Source organism: Schistocerca cancellata, chromosome 4 (genome assembly GCF_023864275.1).
Source record: "Schistocerca cancellata isolate TAMUIC-IGC-003103 chromosome 4, iqSchCanc2.1, whole genome shotgun sequence".
NCBI classification, from domain to species: domain Eukaryota; kingdom Metazoa; phylum Arthropoda; class Insecta; order Orthoptera; family Acrididae; genus Schistocerca; species Schistocerca cancellata.
In genome coordinates, this window is record NC_064629.1 from 872051272 (window position 1) to 872078892 (window position 27621).

Below are 27621 nucleotides of genomic sequence, written 5' to 3' on the forward strand. Positions count from 1 at the left end.
GTTTGCATTTCTGGCCGAAGAAGGACTCGCATTTTTTTTACAAACAATTTGTTGTGAAACTATAAACTACAGTGTCGTCCAGTTTAATTAAACATATTTACTCCACATAGCGTTTATTATATGCTCCAGTTAACAAGCTCTGCAAATAAACTTGATAAATTTGTTTTGTAAATAAAAACCACCTTTACGAGCTGCATTGTATTTTATTTCTCTCAGACGAAGAAAGCTTAAAATAAAAGGGGAAACGCGTCTAGGAGGAATAAAATACATTGCAGCAAAACAAGGCGATTTTCACTTACAAAACAAATATTTCTGTGCTTTCTGCGGATGATGGCCACTCAAACAAGCTTGTTAAACGTTAATTTAAAGAAGGAACTGTTTTGCGCTGTATGGCGGTCGCCCTCTAGTTATTTTTCGAACCAAAGGCATTTTAAGAAATCCGATGTTGATCTCAAATTCCACTTCTAGGGTGTCAAACGATTTAATAAATTACTTGTTTAGCGGAGAGTTTTTAGAGGGTCGCACTTTTCAGTAGTTGGAAGCCGACTATGGAATGAGCTCCCTCACTATATGAGAAACTAAATAGCATTTCCAGCTTCAAAAGACAGTTAATGACATATATACTTTGTCTTCTACTCACCGATTACCCCGTAACAACTAAGTACTGTTATTTCAATCCAGAATTTTCTTATTTCCATAAGCCCTTTCTTGGTGCATCTATTTAAATTTCTCTCTCTAAGAACTCACTAAATATCAGTTTTGTACAACTATAAATACTTTTTGTATCTGCTACTATCAATATTGTTGTTGTTGTTGCTACCAACAGTAGCAGCAGCAATATTTTTAATTTATTAACGCCGTTTGTTATTATTTATCGTATTTCAATTGTTGTCTTTCATTGAGTAATTAAAACGTAAAAAGTGTTTCTGCAAAATCCTGGTCTGGTGTATGTGAGGAACTGAATGCCCTAAACTGATGAGGTTAAATAAATAAAATAACAGCTTTCTCCAGTTAAAATTTTCATCAATACGTACACCCAGATTTTGTGTGTTCTACTCTTTGTACTGACTCTTGATCTTATATTAATGTTCTTGGTATTATCCTATTTGTTATACAGAAATAAATACGTGATCTCTTCGAAATTAGGGAAAAGCACATTCGCAGAGAATAAGTTACTGACCATTTAAAATCATAATGAACACTATATTCTGTTGCTGACTCTCTAACCAGGTTTATTACAATACTGGTGTCATCTATAAAAATGCCAGTTTTGTTTGGTGAACGTTTACTGTAAGATCGTTCACATATGTGAAGCGTAGGAGAGACCCCGACATTGAACAATGCAGACTTCAATTCGTGGTGTATTCCTAGTCACTATTGTTGTCTCTCCTTTCAGAATTATTCAACACCACTACTTCATTATTTTGGTTAAAAATGATTAAAACCAGTTGCCTGAAAGAACATTAAATCTATAACAAATAAGCTTTTCCAGAAACATATTATAATGAACACAATCAAAAACTTTTGACTGGTCACAAAAATAGCAACCGGTAACGTTATGTTATTTAAGCTTCGTAATATGTGGAGAGTAAATGTATAGATGATATTCTCAGTTGAGCAACCCTTCTGGAACAGACATTGCGAAATAACATTTCAATTGTTTTTACTTAAATGGTTCAAATGGCTCTGAGCACTATGGGACTAAACTTCTAAGGTCATCAGTCCCCTAGAACTTAGAACTACTTAAACCTAACTAACCTAAGGACATCACACACATCCATGCCCGAGGCAAGATTCGAACCTGCGACCGTAGCGGCCACGCGGTTCCAGACTGTAGCGCCTTTAACCGTATAGAGAGGTATAACGGTGGTTGAAGACCACACTTGTTTCCGTGTTTGCTCGCAAATCAGTTTGCTTTTGGATAAGTTCCCCCTTGAGCAAATACATTTGTTTCTGTAAATACGTAAAACTGCAACCGCTCACTTTTCGAAATATTTATTTATTAATTCCGTAAACCGGTTTTCGAACGTTTTCTGGCTCATCTTCAGACGGTTTTCCAGAAGTTACTCGTACATAGCTATTTAAGGCACATAGCTGGGTGCAGGCTATGTGACAATGTACTTACATTGAATAAGCAGTCACGGCTTCTAAAACGTCCGTAAGGGATAAGCTTAACCATTTGTTTCTTCCTTTTACCCAGGCATGTGGTAATTTATTTTCTTTTTATTAAATAACAGAAAAAATTCTATTTGCTATCTGTACGTACATAAATATCAGTCTTTAAGATAATTATTCAGAAATCTGAAAACAGACAATTTTTTTTATTTGTACTTTGTTACCATCTGCTGTGCTGTGATTCTTGTGGTTTTCTATATTTTGTGTTATAGCTGTTTTTATTTCACAGTCTGTCATCTGCATCTGTAGACAACTTTATGCAGAATGTTATTTACACAAAAATCTATGACTAGGAATGTTATGGCTAACATTACTTTATTCTGTGTTTAAGCTTATGTGTGTGTGTGTGTGTGTGTGTGTGTGTGTGTGTGCGTGCGCAATATGTTTACAGCTGCTTTTTCTGCTTTCCCCATTAGGTTCACTGTGACAATTGCACTTTCAAACTTTCACTGCGTCACTGTTTACAAGATGCGATGTTCTCTATAGTTGCAGATGACAAACTGTGAAACAAAAACAGCTATTATGCAAAATATAGAAAACTACAAAAATCACAGCTTGTGGTAACAAGGTATATATAAAGATTCACTTATTGAGTCAGGAGAGCTCTTAAGAATTCTGTTAGAAATTCTATCGATACTAGACGAGATTTTGATTTACATCGCATCTACATCAATACTCCGCAACTACCTGACAGTATCACTGATACCCCTTCCCGGATTCGTACGCGAATGGTTGTCCTGTCCGTCATTCCACAATATTCCTAATTGTTTTTATTCTGTTATCAACATTATTAATTTTTGTCTTGACTCACATACGTCCGTATCTTTTAGTAAATTTTTTATATATTTTTCTGTAATTTTGGACGAAAACGAGTAACAGAGGAAACCACAGTGACACTATCATCGACGATAACCAGTCCCATGCAAATAGTCAACTCTTTCCCGTATATTTTACGTCTTTCAAAGCTAGCTGGAAGTAACATGTATCGATACACAAAGGGCGTTCTGCTGAATCTTGCACGTGGAAAGCACGTCGAGGCAAGTGAAACCTATATTACGCTCTTAACTAGCATCTGTTCCTTAGAATATTAGACTCTTCCTGCAATAAAATTTTTGCAAGTCTTGTAAGCCATCACGGACTATCGATATTTTGAGTTCCAGACTGGCAAATCTACTCCAATAAGCTCGTGCCACACTACGGAAGATGCTACTATAAGCTGCAACTGCCGATGGTATTTCCAGATAACTATTTGAATGTTCATTTAAACAGTGTAGCTCTATTCTACTGTAAAAAGAGTATTGGGTTTACAAAAGAAACCTTCATGCCAGTTGTCAAGGAGAACCAAATGTCGTGAGCACACACAACTCATTCTTAATAAACGGTGCGTTGAAAAAGAACGAAAAAAGAACGAAAAAACACATTCCTACTCCCATCCAAGCTGCTAGTCGTGTGTGTAACAGACGTGCAGCTAAGCCTAATTTCAGCTCGTGCTCTTATGCTGAGCTATGTTCGTTCTTTCCAAAAGAAAGCGGTTTTCTGAGTTGGAACCTAGACGTCTGCGGTCTTTGATATATTTCATGGGACCAGTTTACCAGCCGTTTTATGACATTTTAACAGTGTAGATTCCAGTGAATGTGCTGGAGAATGTTTATACTGGACATATTATTTTCATTAACTCTAATAATTTTCTCTGGGCTATTCACTTCTGACACTGATTTCCGTTTTAAATACTAAATTTCCGTTTCGTTTCACACGCAAGTAAAAAAAGTAAGCGCTTTTCAATTATCATATTCTAGAGTCGTGTATAATATGTGGATAATATAGGAGTGGCCGAGCGGTTAAAGGCGCTACAGTCTGGAACCGCACGACCGCTACGGTCGCAGGTTCGAATCCTGCCTCGGGCATGGATGTGTGTGATTTCCTTAGGTTAGTTAGGTTTAAGTAGTTCTAAGTTCTAGGGGACTTATGACCACAGCAGTTGAGTCCCATAGTGCTCAGAGCCATTTGAACCATTCTTTTTGTGGATAATATAATGAACTAAACAAAAGTTTCAAAATATAATATTTAGTAAAAGAACACTAACAGAACGGAGCAGCTTTTCGCGCTGAGTGCTGCTGTTGATAACGGTTTGCATGATGTATGATTGGGGGTGAACACGATGCAAAGTGAGCCGGTTGTGGGTAGCCAGTGACATTGCTTGTTTGCAATTTCGTATGGTTTGTAAAAGAGTTAGCCGGTATTTTATGTCATTAGTAGCAATTGAAGGTGGTTATTAGGTCCCACCCTAACCACAATCTCAGAAATCGCGCCATATTCGGAGAAATAAAACCAAATATTTGCTGTGAAAAAGATTATAAATTTCATTACTGGTCGTTTCACTCGCAGCAATTCAACCCGTGCTATTAGGTCAAACCCCAACCACATCCTCAGAAATCGTGACATGATCGGAAAAAAGAGAGAAATATTTGTGACAACCACATACACTATGTGAGCAAAAGTATCCGGTCACCTGGCTGAAAATAACCTACAGGTTCGTGGCGCTCTCCATCGGTATTGCTGGAATTCAGTATGGTGTTGGCCCAGCCATAGCCTTGATGACAGCTTCCACTGTCGCAGGCGTACGTTCAGTCAAGTGCTGGAAGGTTTCTTGGGGAAAGGCAGCCCATTCATCACGGAGTACTGCACTGAGGAGAGGTATCGATGTTAGTCTGTGAGGCCTGGCACGAAGTCGGCGTTCCAAAACATCCCAAAGGTGTTCTATAGGATTCAGGTCAGGACTCTGAGCAGGCCAATCCATTACATGGATGTTATCGTCGTGTAACCACTCCGCCACAGGCCGTGCATTACGAACAGGTGCTCGATCGTGTTGAAAGATGCAGTCGCCATCCTCGAATTGCTCTTCAACACTGGGAAGCAAGAAGGTGTTTAGAACATCAATGTAGGTCTGTGCTGTGATAGTGCCACGCAAAACAACAACGTGGCACTACATGCGCAGGCAGATGACGTTCACCGGACATTCGCCATACCCACACCCTGCCATCGGATCTCCAAATTGTGTACCGTGATTTGTCACTCGAAACAACGTTTTTCCACTGTTCAACCGCCCAAGCGAGGCGTCGTTTGGCATTTACCGGCGTGATGTGTGGTTTATGAGCAGCCGTTCGACCATGAAATCCAAGTTTTCCACCTGCCGCCTAACTGTCATAGTACTTGTAGTGGATCCTGATGCAGTTTGCAATTCCTGTGTGATGGTCTGGATAGATGTCTCCCTATTACACAGCCAACAGACGAGTCAACACACGAGGTCGGCCTGTACGCTTTTGTGCTGTACGTGTCCCTTCACGTTTCCACTTCACTATCACATTGGAAACAGTGGACCTAGGGGTGGCCGGCCGGTGTGGCCGAGCGGTTCTAGGCGCTACAGTCTGGAACCGCGCGACCGCTACTGTCGCAGGTTCGAATCCTGCCTCGGGCATGGATGTGTGTGATGTCCTTAGGTTAGTTAGGTTTAAGTAGTTCTAAGTTCTAGGGGACTGATGATCTTAGAAGTTAAGTCCCATAGTGCTCAGAGCCACCTAGGGTTGTTTAGGAGTGTGAAAATCTTGTGTACAGACGTATGACACAAGTGACACCAAATCACCTGACCACGTTCGAAGTCCGTTGAGTTCCGCAGAGCGCCCCATTCTGCTCTCTCACGATGTCTAATGACTACTGAGGTCGCTGATATGGAGTACCTGGCAGTAAGTGGCAGCACAATGCACCTAATATGAAAAAACATATTTTTAGGAGATGTCCGGATTCTTTTGATCCCATAGTGTATGCTATTAGGTCCCAATCAAACCACAACCTCGGAAATCGCGACATATTCGGAAAAAATAGCGATATATGTGAGGCAGCCGAGATTATAATATTGGATTAGATTTACTTTCATTCCAATTGATCCGCAGTGAGGAGGTCCTCCAGCATGTAGAACATGTCAGAAAAACAACAATACATGACAAATATTTACAACTCAAACAAATAAGCTAATGTACCATTCCACAGGTCCCAAGTGGAATGATCGTCATTTTTTAATGAACACTATATGAAAGAATCATTTTACAAATACTAATGCACTGAATTTAAAATAAAAAAAAATGTTTTTTTATTTATTTATAAGGTAATAAACGTGTAATACAACTACTATAATACTTATTTACAATGAACACATTACTGCAGTGAGAATGTGCAGAAGTTATATTGTACTTTATATATATATATATATATATATATATATATATATATATATATATATATAAATCAATTGGTTCTACTGAGAAATTCATCAATGGAGTAGAAGGAGTTGGCCACCAATAAGCTCTCTTAAACTGAATTTCACTGGTTGTTAAGCTTTTTATGGCTGCTGGCAAGTTATTGATAATGTGTGTTCCTGAATAATGCACACCTTTTTCTACAAGACTAAGTGACTTTAAATCCTTGTGAAGATTATTCTTATTTCTAGTATTGATTCCATGAATTGAGCTGCTGGTTTGAAGAAGTGATATTTTTAATGACAAATTTCATTAAAGAATAAATATATTGGGAAGCAGTAGTTAGTATCCCTAGTTCCCTAAAGAGGCCTCTGCAGGATGTTCTTGAGTTCACACCACATATAACTCTTACTGCACGTTTTTGTGCCCGGAAAACTTTAGCTTGGCTTGATGAATTACCCCAAAAAATAGTCCCATATGACATTATGGAATGAAAGTAAGCATAGTATGCCAGATTTTTCATTTTTATATCCCCTATGTCTGACACAATTCGCATTGCAAATAGTGATGCTCATCGGTTACCGCGTAATGTCACCGGATTGGCTACAAACAACGAAAACGAATCGCCAGCAGCAGTAGACAACGGAAGAACCGCGACACACTGTAAGTACACTTTAGCACATTATATTTCTTCCTAAAAACAATTTCCAATAAATTCGTGTTTTTTTCTCTGATTTACCCATGCCCGGTATGGTTTCCTCTGCCACTAGGTCCCTCAATTCCTGTTCTATGTGAGTTTCCGAGAGTCACGAAACCAAATCGAAAGGAACGGTTCTCGTTAAGGCAAGACGCTGACTTGGAGTACGTTGCAGATGTGGCGACTGGCGCGTTTGTGCGCAGGGCGCATCGCGTGGGTGCGGTCGCTGTACTCGTACCTGTGGGAGCTGGTGCGCAGCGCGTCGTCGCACGTCGTGCTGCGCGGCATGGCGGCCACGGCAGACCTGGTGCGTAGGCACGGGCACGTCGCCGCCGCGCAGCTCGCCTACGAGGCGGAAACCATCGACGCCTGGATGAACCAGAACGTCAGTACCACTGTCATTTCCTTTTATACATACTGTATTAATACTGAATTATCGGAAGACAATAAGTGCCCGTCTTCCTATCCCAGGTATCTAAGGCACAATTGTGCAGTGGCGCTCGACTCGGAGTTAACCTGTTAGTTTTTCGTATAATAAGAACATGTGATTCATTTTATTTTATTTCCTACCATTTACAAATGATCTGCCACCTAGTGACTAAGACACAGGTTGTATTTTGACAATATTTAATTGTACTCATACATAATATTAACATTATTTGTTTTCACAGTATTTCAGCGATGTTGCACCTTTGAACACTAGGAAACTTAAAATTAATTAGGAAACGTAAATGTTTAAATTAACAATTAATGTATGAAGAAGTAATAAAATTAGAAAGATATAGAGTTCATCCACTACTGGCCATTAAAAATGCTACACCACGAAGATGACGTGCTACAGACGCGAAATTTAACCGACAGGAAAAAGATGCTGTGATATGCAAATGATTAGCTTTTCAGAGCATTCACACAAGATGGCGCCGGTGGCGACACCTACAACGTGCTGACATGAGGAAAGTTTCCAACCGACTTCTCATACACAAACAGCAGTTGACCGGCGTTGCCTGGTCAAACGTTGTTGTGATGCCTCGTGTAAGGAGGAGAAATGAGTACCATCACGTTTCCGACTTTGATAAAAGTCGGATTGTAGCCTATCGCGATTGCGGTTTATCGTATCGCGACATTGCTGCTTGCGTTGGTTGAGATCCAATGACTGTTAGCAGAATATGGAATCGGTGGGTTCAGGAGGGTAATATGGAACGCCGTGCTGGATCCCAACGGCCTCGTATCACTAGCAGTCGAGATGATAGGCATCTTATCCGCATGGCTGTAACGGATCGTGCAGCCACGTCTCGATCCCTGAGTCAACAGATGGGGATGTTTGCAAGACAACAACCATCTGCACGAACAGTTCGACGACGTTTGCAGCAGCATGGACTGTCAGCTCGGAGACCATGGCTGCGGTTACCCTTGACACTCCATCACAGACAGGAGCGCCTGCGATGGTGTACTCAACGACGAACCTGGGTGCACGAATGGCATAACGTCATTTTTTCGGATGAATCCAGGTTCTGTTTACAGCATCATTATGGTCGCATCCGTGTTTGGCGACATCGCGGTGAACGCACATTGGAAGCGTGTATTCGTCATCGCCTTACTGGCGTATCACCCGGCATAATGGTATGGGGTGCCATGGGTTACAAGGCTCGGTCACCTCTTGTTCGCATTTGACGGCACTTTCAACAGTGGACGTTACATTTCAGATGTGTTACGACCCGTGGCTCTACCCCTCATTCGATCCCTGCGAAACCCTACATTTCAGCACGATAATCCACGACCTCATGTTGCAGGCACGGTACGGGCCTTTCTGGATACAGAAAGTGTTCGACTTCTGCCCTGGCCAGCACATTCTCCAGCTCTCTCACCAACTTAAAACGTCTGTTCAATGGTGGCCGAGCAACTGGATCGTCACAATACGCCAGTCACTACTCTTGATGAAGTGTGGCATCGTGTTGAAGGTGCATGGGCAGCTGTACCTTTACATGCCATACAAGCTCTGTTTGACTCAATGCCCAGGCGTATCAACGCCGTTATTACGGCCAGAGGTGGTTGTTTTGGGTACTAATTTCTCAGGATCTATGCACACAAATTGCGTGAAAATGTAATCACATGTGAGTTCTAGCATAATGTATTTGTCCAATGAATACCCGTTTATCAACTGCATTTCTTCTCGATGTAGCAATTTTAACGGCCGGTAGTGTATTTATTGAACTATTGTGTGACTAACCATCAGGGTTTTTCGACTAATGCATCGGTTTGTGTTTGTGTGAGTGTGTGTGTGTGTGTGTGTGTGTGTGTGTGTGTGTGTGTGTGTCTGTCTGTCTGTCTGTGACTTGCCGTTACATCCAATTTTAACACGCCTCGGATGCCTGGTAGTTTAGTATTTGTTTATGTCAGTGCCTAATAAATTACTCTAGCATAACATACAAGAAATTTTAATTCAGAGAAACGTATCATATGAAAATCATTTGTCCGAAAATTTGAGAAGTGCCTGTCTCACACAATTCATTTAATAGCTGTAACAGCAACAAACTCGGGACACCTTTACAACCTCGTAATTTAAACGATGTAAAATTACCATTGTCAGTTAGTACCTGGATTGAGAACACACGTCTGAACACTAGGGTCATGCTATTTCTTTTAGTCGTTTCCGCCTACATTTGGGAAAGTCAGTTTTTCTGCTATTTCTTTCTTAGCGCAGGGCTTTTCTGTTTCTGTTGTGCGTTACTTAACTACCTGTAGTTTATCGGTTCTGCCTGTGAACTCGCGTACTGTATCGGATTAGTTATTGGCAGTATGGTCGTCCGGTGACTGTGGGCCTTTACCTGGCTGGAATGTTTTCTGCAGGTGGCCAGGACGTGCATCTCTTCCACGTGGTCGAAAAACTGCAAAGTATCCTGTGCTAATCACAGCTCGAAATTTTTAGAATTCCTTGCAATTTTCGAGAGTCTTCGTTTTCACACTGTCTTATTCTCCGAAAGTTATCTGACAACTTTGGATATTGACATATATGTAAAAATAAAACTACTTGTAGTAAACGGTACTATGGACTGGAGGAGAGGTGACGTGAGGAATCAGGATGCCCTCGCACGCTCTCACACTGTCCGAAGTGAAGGTGTCATTCTGAGCGAAGAAGGGAAACGTTAACAGCTGGTCTGCTGAACATACTCCAAGGGACCTCACAGCCGATAATGTCATACGACCCTATTTTACGAGCAATATGACAATTAACTGAAAATAAACTACTATCAGTCCGCATAAGAAATTATATGTCAGTTGTTCAAAACCACACCTTGTATTATTAAAGCACGTTTCCGCATGGCTTCTTCGAATGAACTGATGTCTTGTATGATGTCAACCCATCCTTTACTCCTTCTCTCCCACACTTGCAGGCATAAATCCTGTGAGGCTATCCGTGGACTTAACATTACTCCACAGGCGAGATGAGTCATTATAAAATTGTTGGATTATACATGAGGGCTCTGCTTGATGCAATGATTGGCTTCATTCCCTACCTGTAAGCAGTTAACGTATAATGTGCGTATATAGGCGAAACTACCACAGAACACTCACAGGGTTCTGTCACAAATGTCAAAAATCGACAAGTTTTCATGCAGAGCAATTTAAGGAGGAGAAGCCACATAAATCTTTTTTAGGTGAAAGGCAGATGCCTGAAGAAATCCTGATGAAACGCAAATAACACTTTAACTCTGTTGGTACCTTCGTGTCAATATGAACCATAAATTAGTTTATTTTTCCATAACGTTTATGCATTGAAACATAAGCTCTCGAAACTTAATGCATTTTTTCTCTATCAAATTCGGCGTAGCTTAAAGCGCAGTTGAAAAAAAGGGTTTTCTCACCCATGTTATACCTTAATGTATTACACTTGTGATCACAGGCAAGATGAGTCATTATAAAGTAGTAGGATAATACACGAAGGCTCTGACTCGGATATTCAAAAATTCACCACATGTAAAATTACCGGTGATAGAATTTTACATCTACTCGTCTGAGTTACGTGCTAAGTGTTCTTTTATATAACAACGCATATCTTTGTTTGTTGTTTTTGAAATGTTGTCTTTATCAGCACAATGCAGAAACAAAAGGAAATAAGCAACAGAGAAGGCAATAAACGAAAAATGTTAGTGGACTACTATGCAACTTAGGGAGCAGTAAATACGTTGGATCAGCTTATTGGTACTTACAAATGCAAGAGAAAGATCAACAGTTGGTCAATGATAAATATCTATGCCTAAAACGCTTTTTTACTACGGAGAGAAATCTATTCAGGGAGGAAAACAAGTATTCTTTACAAAACAAGAATATTTCCTGAGGAACTTTGAAGACTCTTATTTACCCTTTTATTGAAGATAGAAGAAAGCTGTCATGAAATGAACAAATAGCGGCCACACAGCTTAAGGAATACAAACAGAAAATTCTTCGATCCGATCCTTCATTAGCGAAAATCGAAAATCGAAACGTGCCAGAGGCAAATTCTGTTCATCAAGTTGTAGCAAGGAAACCCTTACGAATCTCTCGACTGGTAAAATACATGTTTGTAAAATTCGCGTTATATACCACTCCCCAAATGGTGACATTTAGTAAGTTCTCTCTATTGATAAATTGATGTAGCAAATAATTTGTAAGTTACAGCCATTCTAGTTCTTCCTGTTCTTAACAGTTTCTGCTTTGTTAAATTTCAAAATATGTGCTAGAAACATTTGTTTTTTGTACATCATTGATATGTCTATTATCTGCTTATACTGTAATACTTATTTTGTGTCAAATAATACCCTATTCATTCTTACAACAAGAAACTGACACTCTACGAATTACTGTTACTGTGATTTTCATTGTAAATTAGATGAAAATTTTCTGTTTTGTTCATCTTCAAACTGAGTAAAAACTCCATTGCACCACACCCCTTTGAGAGCCAGTTTCTTCTAAGTGTACCATAAAAATATAACTTTTGTTTGTATATGATAAATTCTGTTGCTTACTTGTATGCTGACAATTTGTTTATTTTGTTGCAAACAGAACTTAAATTTCAAATTATAAAACTTTTTCGTACTTTATTAGTTTACGTCGTTAATTTCCACTCGCATCATTATGACCCGAATCAGCGTATTTGTGTAGCTTATTCAAGGAAAGCTACAGGATTAAGAGAATACCGAGTACTGTTCAGTTGTCTCGTACCATTAACAAGTGACATATACAGAAAAGACACACAGAGAATAAAATGGTGAAATACAGAATGGCGACCACTTCTCATGTTATTTATGGACCTGTGTGACGTTCTGTGTGATTTAACATGAAAACAATACTGCTCCAGCACCACCTATCCGTTACAGATGTATTTCATTTAAGACAGGCTGGGTCACTGGATTACGGTGGGTGCTCTTAACGTAAATAACTGATGAGATACTGTGTATCGATGTCCTTTTAAATGATTTGTTGTGAATTCCATATTCTGCCAGATATTTCTAATTAAGACCAAAGAGGAGCTTAACTTACCATTGCCTGTTTACAGCGCTGACGATTGAGCTTTGGTTCTGACACACGTATCAGTAAAATGTAAAAAACTGAGACACAGATAGTCTAAGCATCTTTTTCATAAAATATAATTAGTACAGTGTACCGTCTTGATCGCTTTTTATTTACGTAAAGCATATAACTTTGCGCTTTTGGCCAATTTCATTACCAAAAGCTGTCAGATACGAATAATGAGAGCAAATAAAGGCAATTTTACACTAAGCAAATAGTTGTAAACATTTAAAACGATATCGATATACATTATTTCATCAGATTTCTAGGTTCAAGCGCGTACCATAATTGAGCGAGGCAGCCTTAAGCAAAATCAACTTTAACCCATAGGCGGCGCTGTTACATCACTCACAACGTAACATTAGTCCAGGATACATTCTGTTATTCTTTTAAGTTTTTGTATAAAAATAATGATTTTATACCCAAACTATATTGTAAATATGTTATATTTGGCGAATTAACATGCACTAGAGCCGTTTGCCTGCAAAACTTGTGTTACGTTTAAGGCAGGCTGCCCCACTGAACAGACACTATTAGTCTTTTGTACGTTTTCGTACAGATAAATCGAATTAAATATTGTTTATAGATGTCCTTTGAAATGTGATATGTTATATTTCCTGTGTAATATACAAAAAAAATTCGTAAATTAAAATTGTTGTCTGGGTATATGCACAGTATTTAATGGCGAGAAACCTGTAACCGCTACGTTGCAACTTAAAGGTGATGTGCATATATGGTGGAGCTGAGAAGCGTCGACTGAATATATTTGAGTGGGAGTAATTTTGTAGCAACGTGGAGACCGTTTTGTATATTGCGACTAGCGATTTGCTTTCTAGCCCTTACGTCTTAACTCCTACCTTACCACTGTTCGATGTGTATGAGGACATTAGTCTTAAGGTAGCGTTCATAGCAGTGGGCTCTCCACAGATCATGTACCTACACCACCCCAGTATGTCGAACTTGTTCTATGTGCAGAATTTGTTTATTGCAGCGGAGATAATAAATGGCCTTTGGTAGGTTAAGATCGCCTTTGTTCATAATGATACTCAGTGAATTATCTTTCAATTAAATAAATTAGAAATCAAAAAATAACATTGATATATGTTACATGGTTAACTAGACAGAGATATAAGGAATGCCATACCTCGTTCATTTGCTAACTGTGGAGAATACGATGATGCGGTAATTTATATAACTAAAAATACACAAAAAGTAGTAACTCGATAAATAATATATTTATACATGTGTGGCTGTCAGGGGTGATACATAGAGTCCTATACTACAGTCCAAGTTTGTTAAGATCGCATGAAGTGTCAAGCAGTTATTAACTTTTAATGGTTTTTGTAAGAATATTCGTTTATTCTGACTACCTAACTTTTGTGGTTGAGTGACGTGACTATGCTAATATGATTGGTTATGTGCTACGATGAAACATCGAATTACTCTTGGATTTTGAAGTATTTCAAAGTATCCATATCCTGTTCCATTGCGAACGCCGCTCCATTTGGAGACAGCTCCTTCATCCATGTGGTGGTACCGAACCAAACCGTCTTCTCATCACTTCATCGGACCCTGATAAAAGCCAGCTTCCGTCCCCACAACCCGCCTTGGGCAGTGACTAGCGACCACATCCGCTCTTCTAGGCCAATACTTAAAATTCCAATCATTTCAATAACTTCAGGCTGTGATAGCTTGACAGCATATGCGTTACGTTGTGCACTATCTGTTTCGGGTTCTCTGCAAACACAGTTATGGTGCGGTACGGACGTACGGTAACATGCACGTCACTGTGCGATTAAAATGGCATGGCAGCTGGAAGCGTACTGTAAATCTGGACAACTTTCTGACACTCTTAGCACTTGTTGTAGCATTACCTTATACAAATACGTACTGCAGCCTTTAATTTGCGTGTAAATAAAATTGTATAACTTTTATGCTTCATTTTTATGGCAGTTGAGTTTTATGTAAATGACGTATTCATACCAGGATAACATTGTGACATGAAATCTAAGACAGAAAAAGCAAAGTTAAATTCATCTTTCAGAAAGATGAGCTGACCTAATGTTTCTTTACGACACACAACTATAATTTTGTTACAAATTTGCCCAGTTTTATGAGTTTATCCACAAACAGAAATACGTTCGTCACAAAATTTGCCAATTTTATAGGTTTTACTTTTTTAGTTTTCTTAAAATTGAAATAATTATAGACCCATCCTCACTCAAACAAAAAGAAGGGTAAAAATCTAAACTGCATTAAGAAAGGGATTAAACAAAACTTAAACACATTTACTTACCCATGTGTTCAGTGGGACCGTATGAGAAAAAACAGGTCACAACACATTTAACACAATATGCTCTAAGCAAGGTAATTAGTTCAAACTGTTAGACACTTATAAGTTCAATGGTGTGGGGAAAAACAGTCATGACACATTTAACAGAATATTATGAGCAACGTTATGTTACATATAAAAACAAAATTATAATGCAAAATAAAAAATCTTTTATTTTGTTGATGGTGTACAGCGACCGGCCACAAATTGGTGTTAGGTTACTTTATTCAAATAGTACCGTTACCTGTTTCGAATCTTTCACAATTCATCATCAGACGGTTTTCATGCTTTCATCAAAACAAATGATACATTGCTTTTCTGTGAGTTGCATAAAAGCCGTCCGATGTTGAACCGTGAAAAATTCGGAACCTGTAACGGTACTTTTTGAACAAAGTAATCTAAAACCAATTTTTGGCTGATTGCTGTACACCATCAACAATTTACTTCATATAACAGCTACGCTCTCCAACCATGTCTTTATTTGACAAACTTTCAAAATACCTTTTTATTAAACTATTTACAAACGTCTCAATTTCATTAATGAGACTTGTTTTCGATAATTTCAGTTAGCACGCTTGTTTCTGCAGGTACATGTATTGTCACAAGGTTACCCTTGACATCTATGGAAATCACTTTGTTCGTTTCACGGTGTGAGAAGAAAATTTTTGTAAAATTTAACTCTTATAGAGAATGCTCTACACATACGACCTACTTACATCAACCTACCTTCAGTACTTGTACTTTCCATCACAAATAGCTGCACTGTGAAAGAACACACTGCAGCAGATCTACGTGTTGAATGTTGACTCGATTAACACTGTCTAAGAATAGAAACCTGGAATGCGTTGTTCTCACTAAGTCACCAGTTTGCCCAGTATTAGGCTACTCTAAAGGTGAGGTACGCGGGAAAGTACGATTCTTAATGATAAAGCGTCTAAATAGCAAACTATTCACGGTGATGCTCCAAATGCAATGTCGAGTCCAGCCGTTGTGAAATGGTGCTAGCTTTTTGCCCAAGACCACACAGATCTGGAACGAAGGAAACTGACGTCAATGACAGAAAACATGTTCAGGCTACCGAGGAACAGATAAGCTTCAATCGCAGACTTTCGGACGACGATGACGTTCACACAGAGATTCCCCGGAACCAGGCAGCGGATTTCGTCCAGGAACTGAGCTATTGCTGGAACATTCAGTTCGTTGTTTGCAGAGACTTGCGGACTGTGTTGAAAAATAGTTTCATGTATCTGAATCAGTTTGAAGTCTAGTGTAGCATTCACTTACAGTTGCATGGCTTGACATAATAATGTTTAACACATTTTTGAAGTCCTCTTGTAAGTGTTGCCTCGCCTCGTGCATGAAATTTACCGGAGCACCTGAACACATACGTAGTAAACTGCTGGTCCAGCGTGAGGATGGGAAAAACCGACAATTAAAACCAATACCGCATTTTAGTTCTGAATGATCGGTAGTTTTCGGCTTTTGTTTCGTCTCGGTTATAGCAGATGTTTCTTATTTTTTACTAATACCCCAGTAAAAAGCCGAAACATCAATTAACGCTAGCAGCAGTGTTAAAATTTTTCGTTTTTAAATAAACCTTCTTTTAAAAAAGAAGCGACTTTTATTCGTGAAATTTGTATTGGTTTTAGATATTGCGTTATTATAGAAAATGAGGAAAAGAGAGCAGTGCTATTTTAATAACAATGCCGACAGAAACGAGCAACAAATAGATGGAATAAGAATTGATACAGTGTTCCTCAGGCAATAATATTCCTGTTAGACAGTACACGTCTAGGTGCATTGTGCAGGACCTAACCCCCACATGGTCTATACGATAATTGGTCGCTGTCTTTGCAAACATCAGTTTGCAATGGCCCTCACACCTTCTTGTCTGTACTGTACCGTACTGTTGCCTATCTAGTCTGTTGTCAATGTTTACTGAATAATTTCGAAAGAATCTCTGCAGAAAAATTATCTAATTAGCTCAGCGTGCTATTTAAAATACGCATCTCTTTAGTAAAGTTAAGGAAACGATCGCCTTCTTAATATTTATTTACACACTATAATTTTGTATGTAAAATACGAAAATATAGTCCAGAAGGCTTTTGTTGTTTAGTTCCTGAATAATACCACCAATGACATTTGATTTAGCAAAGAACACAATCGCTAACAAGTGCAGTGTCTCTTGACCGTGATCTATCTCATAAAGAGGCTATCAGAATCCGAAGACATTGCACACTGTCAGTGACCGTTGTAATTTCACTCATTTCACGGCCAATACCACTGCCATTCTGCTCCTTAATTTCTCCTTCAAGGCTTCACTTTACTGGAACACTGCAGCAACTACAGTTTACACAGGAACAATTACCAGTAGTGTTTTTACTTACAAACCTGAAAACCCTACTCGTTCTAAGTGCTGTTTTTTTGTAAGAACGTTTAGCAGTGTCTGAATCTAGATTTACTGTTAAAACTCTTTGATAGAAACAGTACTTTATTATACAAAGTAAGCATAAACCCAGAGGCTTTCAAGAGCAGTCTTATCTGCACTAAACAAATCACGTGTTACTAAATTCAGCTGTGAGATGAGGAAACTAATTTACTGCTGACTCTGGGTACTTTATTTCATAGCAACAACTAGATATTAGCTACCTTGCTGTCCGTTTGTTACTGTTTTTATGAATGCTAGAGAAAAACTACTCACAATCTAGATTTATGTAGTGCTGTTTCTATAATTTAATCTATAAAGATGCTAATGTGAACAAGTTTAACACAGTATAGATGGATACATTGACTTTATGAAATTCTTATACTAAATATTGAGCTGGCAGAAATGTATATTATTTCAGTAATGGTCTCAACAAACTGCAGCTTATTACTAAAATTCAGAACCAAAATCGTATTATATAAACCCTGAATTAAGTAGCGTAATTCTTTATTTATTGTTGTGACTATTGCTTTCGTATGTAATGAAGTGTTTTCCTGACAGATTTAGAAACTGCTGTTTGTCTGCCATTCAGTAATATCTGTTAACTATGAGGTCAGAAATTAATGTAGTTGTTTTCATTAAATGTCTCTGAGAAGAATCTGTACAATTAACAGTGCATTTTATCAGGTGATGCACTCTAGTCAACAGAAATGGCTCTTTCTTCTGTATCCATAGTTTAGGTTTCATTGCTTACATATTTCACGAGATAATGATGCTAATTTTGATATGAATTCTGTACATACTTAACAATGATTCTGATTAAGGTGCCTGCTAAATAACAAAAGATGTAACCATCTACTTTATATTTTCCAAGGAACAGTTATTATCAAATGGAAATTCACTTTTACGGATAAATAAAACTCAAAGTTCTTGCCTTGGTTCCTAACGTGGTGTCTGACTATACTATATAGCAGTGCTCACTTAACGATGAAGATTAAATTCAGGGCTGCTGGATGTGAACACTACAAGTGTTTTGCCTATATTCCTTTTGATGTCGGCTTTAACATTTACATTGCTCTTGAATTATTCTTATGCAAACATCCATCTGCAGCTGGTAATTATTATTTATCGAGCAATAACGCCTTCATCATTTCCTTGCCCCCTCGTCGTGTAGTCTAACGGACATACAAAACCACGTTATTACGTAATTAATCCTTAAACAACTTCCGGCACTGATTTTCACTTCACACTCAAAACAATTACTTTTATCACTGCTCAGATACATACTGAGTCTTTCCATGCAATTTTTAGCACTTTCAAACTGGCATTACCATACGGTTCTGTTTAAACTATGGACTTATATTGAAATGATGTTCACACAACCACGCCGTATAACAAACTTTATTCGCCTTCCTTTCTGCTACATTATTGTGCGCTTCTCTTTTTTGGCGCCCTCCACATCACTATGGAAAATTTTCATATTACCGTTCTGCGTTGTACTGCAGAATGACACCAACCGTAACGTGGAAATATTTTTACGAAGTGATGTAGTAACGAAGTACAGTGGTTCAATTACTAAAATTAAAGCTTTCTCTGCCATTTCTGTGAAATAAAAGTGAGTAAGAGGATTCTGGTAACAGTAATAGATAAAAAACTTAACAACATTTCAATCATACTATGCAATAAAACTAGAATGTAGCTGATCTCCTGTCCGTGTCTACATAATATGCCTTTATCTGCTTGTAGCCCTTTAAAACGGACAAATTATCACGAAAAACAGGGTTCTTTAACTTCAGTTTCCAAACTGACTATCAGTAAGGCCAAAATAGTGGCATGACTTCCGATTACAACACGATTTTTGAGCAGAGTTCCAAAACATTAGCATCAACAGGAGAATAGTGTTGACTTTTTGTAGTATTTAACCACTTACGACTTTTTGAGAAAAGAAGTGAAAAGAGGATGGAGTTTTCTTTTGAAACTTCCTGGCAGATTAAAACTGTGTGCCGGACCGAGACTCGAACTCGGGACCTCTGCCTTTCGCGGGCAAATGCTCTACCAACTGAGCTACCCAAGCACGATTCACGCCCCATACTCACAGCTTTACTTCCGCCAGTACCTCGTCTCCTACCTTCCAAACTTTACAGAAGCTCTCCTGCGAACCATGCAGAACTAGCACGCCTGAAATAAAGGATACTACGGAGACATGGCTTAGCCACAGCCTGGGGGATGTTTCCAGAATGAGATTTTCACTCTGCAGCGGAGTGTGATCTGATATGAAACTCCCTGGCAGATTAAAACTGTGTGCCGGGCCGAGACTCGAACTCGGGATCTTTGACTTTCGCGGGCAAGTGCTCTACCAACTGAGCTACACAAGCACGACTCACGCCCCGTCCTCACAGGGACACAGTTTTAATCTGCCAGGAAGTTTCATATCAGCGCACACTCCGCTGCAGAGTGAAAATCTCATTCTGAGTTTTCTTTTGTTTGCACATTTAATTTAGTATTTTAATTCTATGTATCTGCAAACTGAAAGAGTCAAAATTTTTCAATCTTCCTTCGATTTCTGCATTTATTTCAGGAAGTAATAGGAATAAAAAACGAAACTCTATTATTTCAGAAACCGATTGATTTGAACGGTTCTGGCACTCAGATTAAACTGGCGTGAAAAACAAGGATATAACCGAAAACCAGTTGTTTCAGCAATAACCGCCTTCCGCAGTCCACTGTCACGGAGTTGTTGAAATTCGGTGAAAGAGTAGTCCAATGAGTACTGCGAGCAGCCTCTTTTCTTCTGCGTCGTAATAGTAAAGGCAAAATTATAAATCGGTTGCAGGCGTGGGTGGTGGAGGAGGGTTTGTCGCGCACGCTGTTGACACTGAACGAGGAGCCGGCGGGGCTGGCGGTGAACCTGGACAACCGTGTGCGCCTCGTGCTGCGCGAGGCCGACTGCCTCGCCAAGATGGACGTGCCGCTGCCTGTCGTCACGCAGACGCTGCTGGCCAACACCAAGTACTTCACGCTGGTCAACGACTCGCTGCAGGTCTGTCACTGCACTTAGCTAGCTAGTTACTTATTCCGCGAGTCATTTTGCTCAATACACTGTGGTTTGTTGTTGTTGTAGTCTTCAGTCCTGAGACTGGTTTTATGCAGCTCTCCATGCTACTCGATCCTGTGCAAGCTTCTTCATCTCCCAGTACCTACTGCAACCTACATCCTTCTGAATCTGCTTAGTTTACTCATCTCTTGGTCTCCCTCTACGATTTTTACCCTCCCCGCTGCCCTCCAGTACCAAATTGGTGATCCCTTGATGCCTCAGAACATTTGCTACCAACCGATCCCTTCTTCTAGTCAAGTTGTGCCACAAACTCCTCTTCTCCCCAATACTATTCAATATCTCCTCATTAGTTACGTGATCTACCCATCTAATGTTCAGCATTCTTCTGTAGCACCACATTTCGAAAGCTTCTATTCTCTTCTTGTCTAAACTATTTATCGTCTATGTTTCACTTCCATACATGGCTGCACTCCATACTAATACTTTCAGAAACAATTTCCTGACACTTAAATCTATCCTCGATGTTAACAAATTTCTCTTCTTGAGAAACGCTTTCCTTGCCATTGCCAGTCTACATTTTATATCCTTTCTACTTCGACCATCGTCAGTTATTTTGCTCCCGAAATAGCAAAACTCCTTTACTACTTTAAGTGTCTCATTTCCTAATCTAATTCCCTCAGCATCACCCGATTTAATTCGATTAAATTCCATTATCCTCGTTTTGCTTTTTTTCATGTTCATCTTATACCCTCCTTTCAAGACACTGCCCATTCCGTTCAACTGCTCTTCCAAGTCCTTTGCTGTCTCTGACAGAATTACAATGTCATCGGCAAACCTCAAAGTTTTTATTTCTTCTCCATGTATTTTAATACCTACTCCGAACTTTTCTTTTGTTTCCTTTACTACTTGCTCAATATACAGATTGAATAGCATCGGGGAGAGGCTACAACCCTGTCTCACTCCCTTCCCAACCACTGCTTCCCTTTCATGTCCCTCGACTCTTATAACTGCCATCTGGTTTCTGTACAAATTGTAAATAGCTTTTCGCTCCCTGTATTGTACCCCTGCCACGTTCAGAATTTGAAAGAGAGTATTCCAGTTAACATTGTCAAAAACTTTCTCTAAGTCCACAACTGCTAGAGACGTAGGTTTCCCTTTCCTTAATCTTTCTTCTAAGGTAAGTCGTAGGGTCAGTATTGCTTCCCGTGTTCCAACATTTCTACGGAATCCAAACTGATCTTCCCCGAGGTCAGCTTCTACCAGTTTTTCCATTCGTCTGTAAAGAATTCGCGTTAGTATTCTGCAGCTGTGACTTATGAAACTGATAGTTCGGTAATTGTGGTATGAAAATGGAAATGTCGTGTGGCTAGCGCCTCCCGTCGGGTAGACCGGTCGCCTGGTGCAAGTCTTTTGAGTTAACGCCACTTCGGTGACTGGCGCGTCGATGAAGATGAGATGATGGTGATAGTGGTGAAGACAACACAACACCCAGTCCCCCAGCGGAGAAAATCCCCGACCCAGCCGGGAATCGAACCAGGGCCCCTTGGCATGACAGTCCATCATGCTGACCATTTCTTTTTCATTTTTTTAATTCATCTCATTTTGTTCGTTATAGTACGTTGTAATTGTTTGGGGCAGACGTCCAATGACTACTGTACAAGTTCATCGTTAATCTATTCACTCTTTTTTTTATTATTATTATTACGGAGGGCAGCTAATCCTCTGACACGCCGACCCACCATGCTGGATACCACACTGCTATGGGGGCGTTCAATACACTACGGTGAAAGAAGTCATGGGATAGCGCTATTCACTGATACAGATGGCGGTAGTATAGCGTATGCAAGGTAAAAAAGGGCAGTGCATTGGCGGAACTGTCATGTTTACTCAGGTGATTCACGTGAAAAGGTTTACAATGTGATTATGGCCGGTGGATGGGAATTAATAGACTCTGAACGCGGGATGGTAGTTGGAGGTAGACGCATAGCACACTGCAATTCGGAAATAGTTACGAAATTCAGTATTCCGAGGTACACAGTGTCAAGAATGTGCCGAGAATACTAATTTTCAAGCATTATCTCTCACCACGGACAATACAGGAACGGTTGTGTTCGATTACTACAAAACCATTTGCAGTCAAACAACGATTGAATTTCTATGGATGACAAAGCGTCATGCCACCCAGACCGCGCGACAAAAATCAAAAGAACATTTATGGGACATAATCGAGAGATTTGTTCGTGCATAAAATCCTGCACCGGCAACACTTTCGCATTACGGATGGCTATAGCGGCAGCCATAGCTCAGTATTTTCCTACAGGACTGCCAACGACTAGCCGGCCGCGGTGGCCGAGCGGTTCTATGCGCTGCAGTCCGGAACCGCGAGACTGTTACGGTCGCAGGTTCGATTCCTGCCTCGGGCATGGATGTGTGTGATGTCCTTAGGTTAGTTAGGTTTAAGTAGTTCTAAGTTCTAGGGGACTGATGACCTAAGATGTTAAGTCCCGTAGTGCTCAGAGGCATTTGCACCATTTTGCCAACAACTTTTTGAGTTCATGCCATAGCGTTGCTGCACTACGTCGTGCAAAACAAGGTCATTACAAGATATTAGGGGGTATCCCATGACTTGTCACCTCAGTGTAAATCGTAATGCACGGAACCAATTAGTTTACAGAATATTAGCTTAATTGTTACTTAACTATAACTGATCCTGCCGATTTACAGATGATTTCAAATAACAGAAGACAATATTTACTTTAGTAACATGACTAAGTAGTTAACTCCTGTGTGACACGCAAGCTACGAGTTTCCGTATAAAAATTCTTCTACGAAATAGAAAGAGTTGCCCAGAATAAACTTTTACACTTTATTTTCATATTAAGCTTTGCTATGTCATCCACACTGCATCGTTGGATAAATGGTCAAAGATTTTGGTAGCAGGATTATTCACCCCTCTCTGAGCTAAAGTAAAGTTTAATGAAGGTAATATTTTCTTTTGCTATTGTAATTTAGGATGTCATTAAAACCTTCTGAAATCAAATAAATGATTTACAACACATTTAATGATAGAAAATGTGACCTGTCGCTCTGTAGTTAAAATACTTAACTGCTTAGACGGTAGTTTACAATGTGAACTAGAGTAGCTGCACAAATTTTTTCGCAAGTGAAAAAGTGGCTGAACTGTGTTGTTCGATTAGCTCTAAATTTTAGTATTTAAAATGTGTTTTTTCCACTTTCTCGTGAATATGTACACTTAAAATTACTGTAGATTTCACGTTACTTATTAGCCCCTGCTCGTATTTTAAAATTATCACCATACAGATAGTGCACATAACAAATGCTGGTACTAGAGATAGTGACTTACATCATTTTAACCTGTTTCACTAATACTGAAAAATGGTGTTTCCCAACACTTCAGTATTTTTTTAAATTCTCAGTCTAGATTTTTCATGGGTGCGATGTGAAACAAGTATGAAATCGTGGAAACTGGAATCATAATACAGTAGATGGCGAACATAGTATCATTTAAAATATTCAACGAGACTGTAATCCTAAAATATATACAATTGTAAATTTGCAGAAATCATGTCAGTGATTGTTCTGAAGAAAAAATTTACATTTTCCTCTTTCGCCGTATGTGTGTTGTGACTGATTATCATACTTGCGTCATCTGGAAAGAGAACTGATTCTGCTTGGTGCATGTTGCACGAAAGGCCATTGCCACATGAGAGATACAGCAGGGGATCTTATATTGAACTTTTTTGGAACTTCATTTCGATTCCCACCCCACACCCAGTGGGAGTAAAATATCCCCTACCTACAACTGATAGACTATGAATTACAGCTTTCTGCATTATTTTTCTTAACAATGAAGTGAGTCACATTATATCTATACCTTTAAATCTATAAAACCGAAGTTTTGGTAACAAAGTTTGATTTACGCTGGTCACAGGAGATACAAAATGGTGGTCTGTTTTTAGTTAATCTTGGTAAATTTCTATGAGTGAATTTATAGAGAGCATTATGAGCTGAGTACCTGCTCTGAAACCCAGATTTTATTTACTAAGTGTGTTATTATTACCGAAATGGTGCACATTTCTGGAGTACCTTACCTTTTTTGAAAAATTATGTTAGCAGTGAAACAGGTCTGTAATCATTGACAACTGTTACCATACCTATACAGATATTTTACAAATTAACATTTGGTTGCGACAGCAACCACATTTCAGACTTCATAACCAGTTGATAGACGTAGCGCCGAGCTGCCTACGAAATCCAGCTGCCGTGTGCCAAAATACTTCTGGCACAGCATCCAGCAGTACAGTGATTCTGCTATGGTAGTGGGCCAGATTGCCGTCGCACAAAATTACACTTCCGTCGTCATCTACATAAACGGTTCGACGTTACCTAATGGTTTCCTGCTAAGTAGTTGTGCTCTGCACAACATTCTATACGAGCAAAACAGTTGCGACTTTACCTTAATTAGCTCGCACCTAAGGTAATTGGCCAAAGTGCAGCTTTGTTTAAAAAGAACAGCTCGATAATGTCGTAGGGTCGAGCCACACACATCTGCTTCCTTGCCCAGCGTCTAACTCGCTGCAAATAACAACTTGTAGCTGTGATCCTGCAGGCAAGTTATCGATGCATTAACTAGAACAGCGAATTAATAAGCTAAACACGTATATTACTTAATATAAATGTATAATTAATAAAAATGGTTCTATTTTAGTGTCTGTAATTGATATAGACGACAGAGAAATATACAACAGAGAAATGTATTGATTAATGTTTACTCACGATGCACACTACAGGTGTAGGTGTTCTAATACTGTTACTGTATGCACTTCTTAACATTGTCCATAGCGACATTTTAGTCACCCCCACGGGGTTAAACCTTGCTGATCATTAATAATTTATGTCTATTCCATTTTATAGACTTTTCACTGCAAATAACAGCGCCACACCTACAGTCATGAGCAGGGTTCCCTTCATTTCTCTGAAAATTGTCACGTCTCCTCGTGTTTCTCACAGGTCCTCAGAATTCCTGCGAACTTAGAACCTTTGTCCAGTGTTAGGAGTAAGCTGTAAAAATCGTGCATGGAACACATCGCATGTTTTGCTAGAGATTGAATTTCCATGGGAGTCAGCAGTATAGTGCCTCTATGTCGTGAAGGTTCAAATGGTTCTGAGCACTATGGGACTTAACATCTGAGGTCATCAGTCCCCTAGACTTAGAACTACTTAAACCTAACTAACCTAAGGACATCACACACATCCATACCCGAGCCAGGATTCGAACCTGCGACCGTAGCAGCAGTGCGGTTCCGGACTGAAGCGCTTGCTCGGCCACAACGGCTGTTGTGAAGGGACAACAATTATTACAAGTTGCAGTGCACTCACTAACATTCTGAAGAATACTTCTGAATTCTGTGCGAGCTTCGTATCTATCTTGATTACAACAAAGCGTTCACCGTACTGTTCACAGCACCTTATCAGCTTTCCTAATTTCTTATTCATTGTTAAACCTACTCCTGCTTACCCCCGATTGATTTTGTATTTATAACCCTGTATTCTCCTGACCAGAAGTCCTGTTCCTCCTGCCATCGAACGTAAATGTAATAAAAAGCGTATAACCTCAACGAAACTTTTGTCTCATTACATGTGTGTTCTCCTTTTCCTGCCACCATTGTGTCTTCCCGCTTATTCATGCAATGGGCATTTGCTCGTCCTGGATTGGAATGGAAGGTGCAGTCAACTGTGCGGCTGGTCCCGGCGGAGGTTCGAATTCTCCCTCGGGCATGGGTGTGTGTGTGTTTCTCCTTAGGATAATCTAGGTTAAGTTGTGTGTAAGCTTAGGGACTGATGACCTTAGCAGTTAAGTCCCATAAGATTTCACACACATTTGAACATTTTTGAAGGTGCAGTCATACATATCATCTACCCTTGAATCCTATAACCACTTCTTGAAAACAATTCTACGTAATTGCAAAGTCAGAGGTACCCAGTCGATTAGATAGTTCATATACAGGAATCTAAAATTTTGCCAAACCATAGTATTCTATATTCAGTTTTATAATTTTGTCATTTACTTTTCCAACGATTTTTAACACAGTTTCCACTGACACTGTTCCATGTCATCTGCCTACTTCCTTCTTTATTGACTTTTTGTTAAAAACCATACAGCTATTTATAAGTGTAAACGACATAGTCATTCATAATTAAGTATCAATATATTCAACTTTTTTGCCTAATATTCTTTTAAGAATTATTTAAAAAAAAAAAAAGAAGGCCACGCATGGAAAATACGAAAATGGAGACAGAAATTAACCCACAGGCCACAAATATATATGCGTGTCAGTTTTCAACATTCAACCATGATCGTCAGGGCTGTTTCTTATGGCACTAGTTAAAACAGTTACATTTAGAGGATACGATATTTTATACCTGATGCCTCGGAGATTTATATTTCTAGCAGAAAACGTGCTGTTACATTAATTACTTGGAAAACAGAGAAATCCTGGTTTTCGCTACATTTTCCCACTGTTTATTTTTATGCCGACCATCTGGCAGAGAGTATCCGTCTGTGTGCACGTGTGTCCCAACCTTACTCGGGTAAATCTAGTCACGTCCCTCGGAAGACTTTTCCGGGTGTACCGTGGTTCTTTTGGTATGGTACACTGCAGGTCGAATTTTAGCTGACAAACCTAAGCAAATACTGCAGAAAAAATTAAATGAAATGGTCGTATGGCATTGTCGGCCGAGAAGCCCCATTCGGGGAAACTCGGCCGCCGAGTGCGAGTCTTATTGCAGTCGACGCCACACTGGGCGATTCGCGTGCCAGTGATGAGGATGAAATGATGATGAGAACAACATAACACCCAGTCCACGAGGGGCGAAAATCTCCAACCTGGCCGGAAATGGAACCCGGGCCCGTTGCACGGGAGGTACGCACGTAACCACTCAGCTACGCAGGCAGACAAGATAGGAATGATCTTGCAGTATTCGCTGCGTACTTGGAATCAGTTTAAACTTGCAGTGTATCGCCGCAGGAACACTCCTCACAAGATGGATGGCCTTTCCGGGGCCCCGTTATCGAATAAGGTGACGTGTTTGAGCAGTTACGTTTCTACCACCTTCAAA

The 27621-nt window shown here is 39.6% G+C and overlaps 1 protein-coding gene across 1 annotated transcript in view; it reads left to right on the forward strand.

The window, feature by feature from the left end:
- The window catches only part of LOC126184483 (dynein axonemal heavy chain 5), a 976026-nt gene that overhangs the window by 224285 nt on the left and 724120 nt on the right, over positions 1-27621 (forward strand). Inside the window, exons 16-17 of the mRNA XM_049926874.1 lie at positions 7326-7507; positions 20260-20466. Of these exons, the coding sequence (XP_049782831.1) occupies positions 7326-7507; positions 20260-20466 (389 nt within the window). The remainder of the gene's footprint in view (positions 1-7325; positions 7508-20259; positions 20467-27621) is intronic.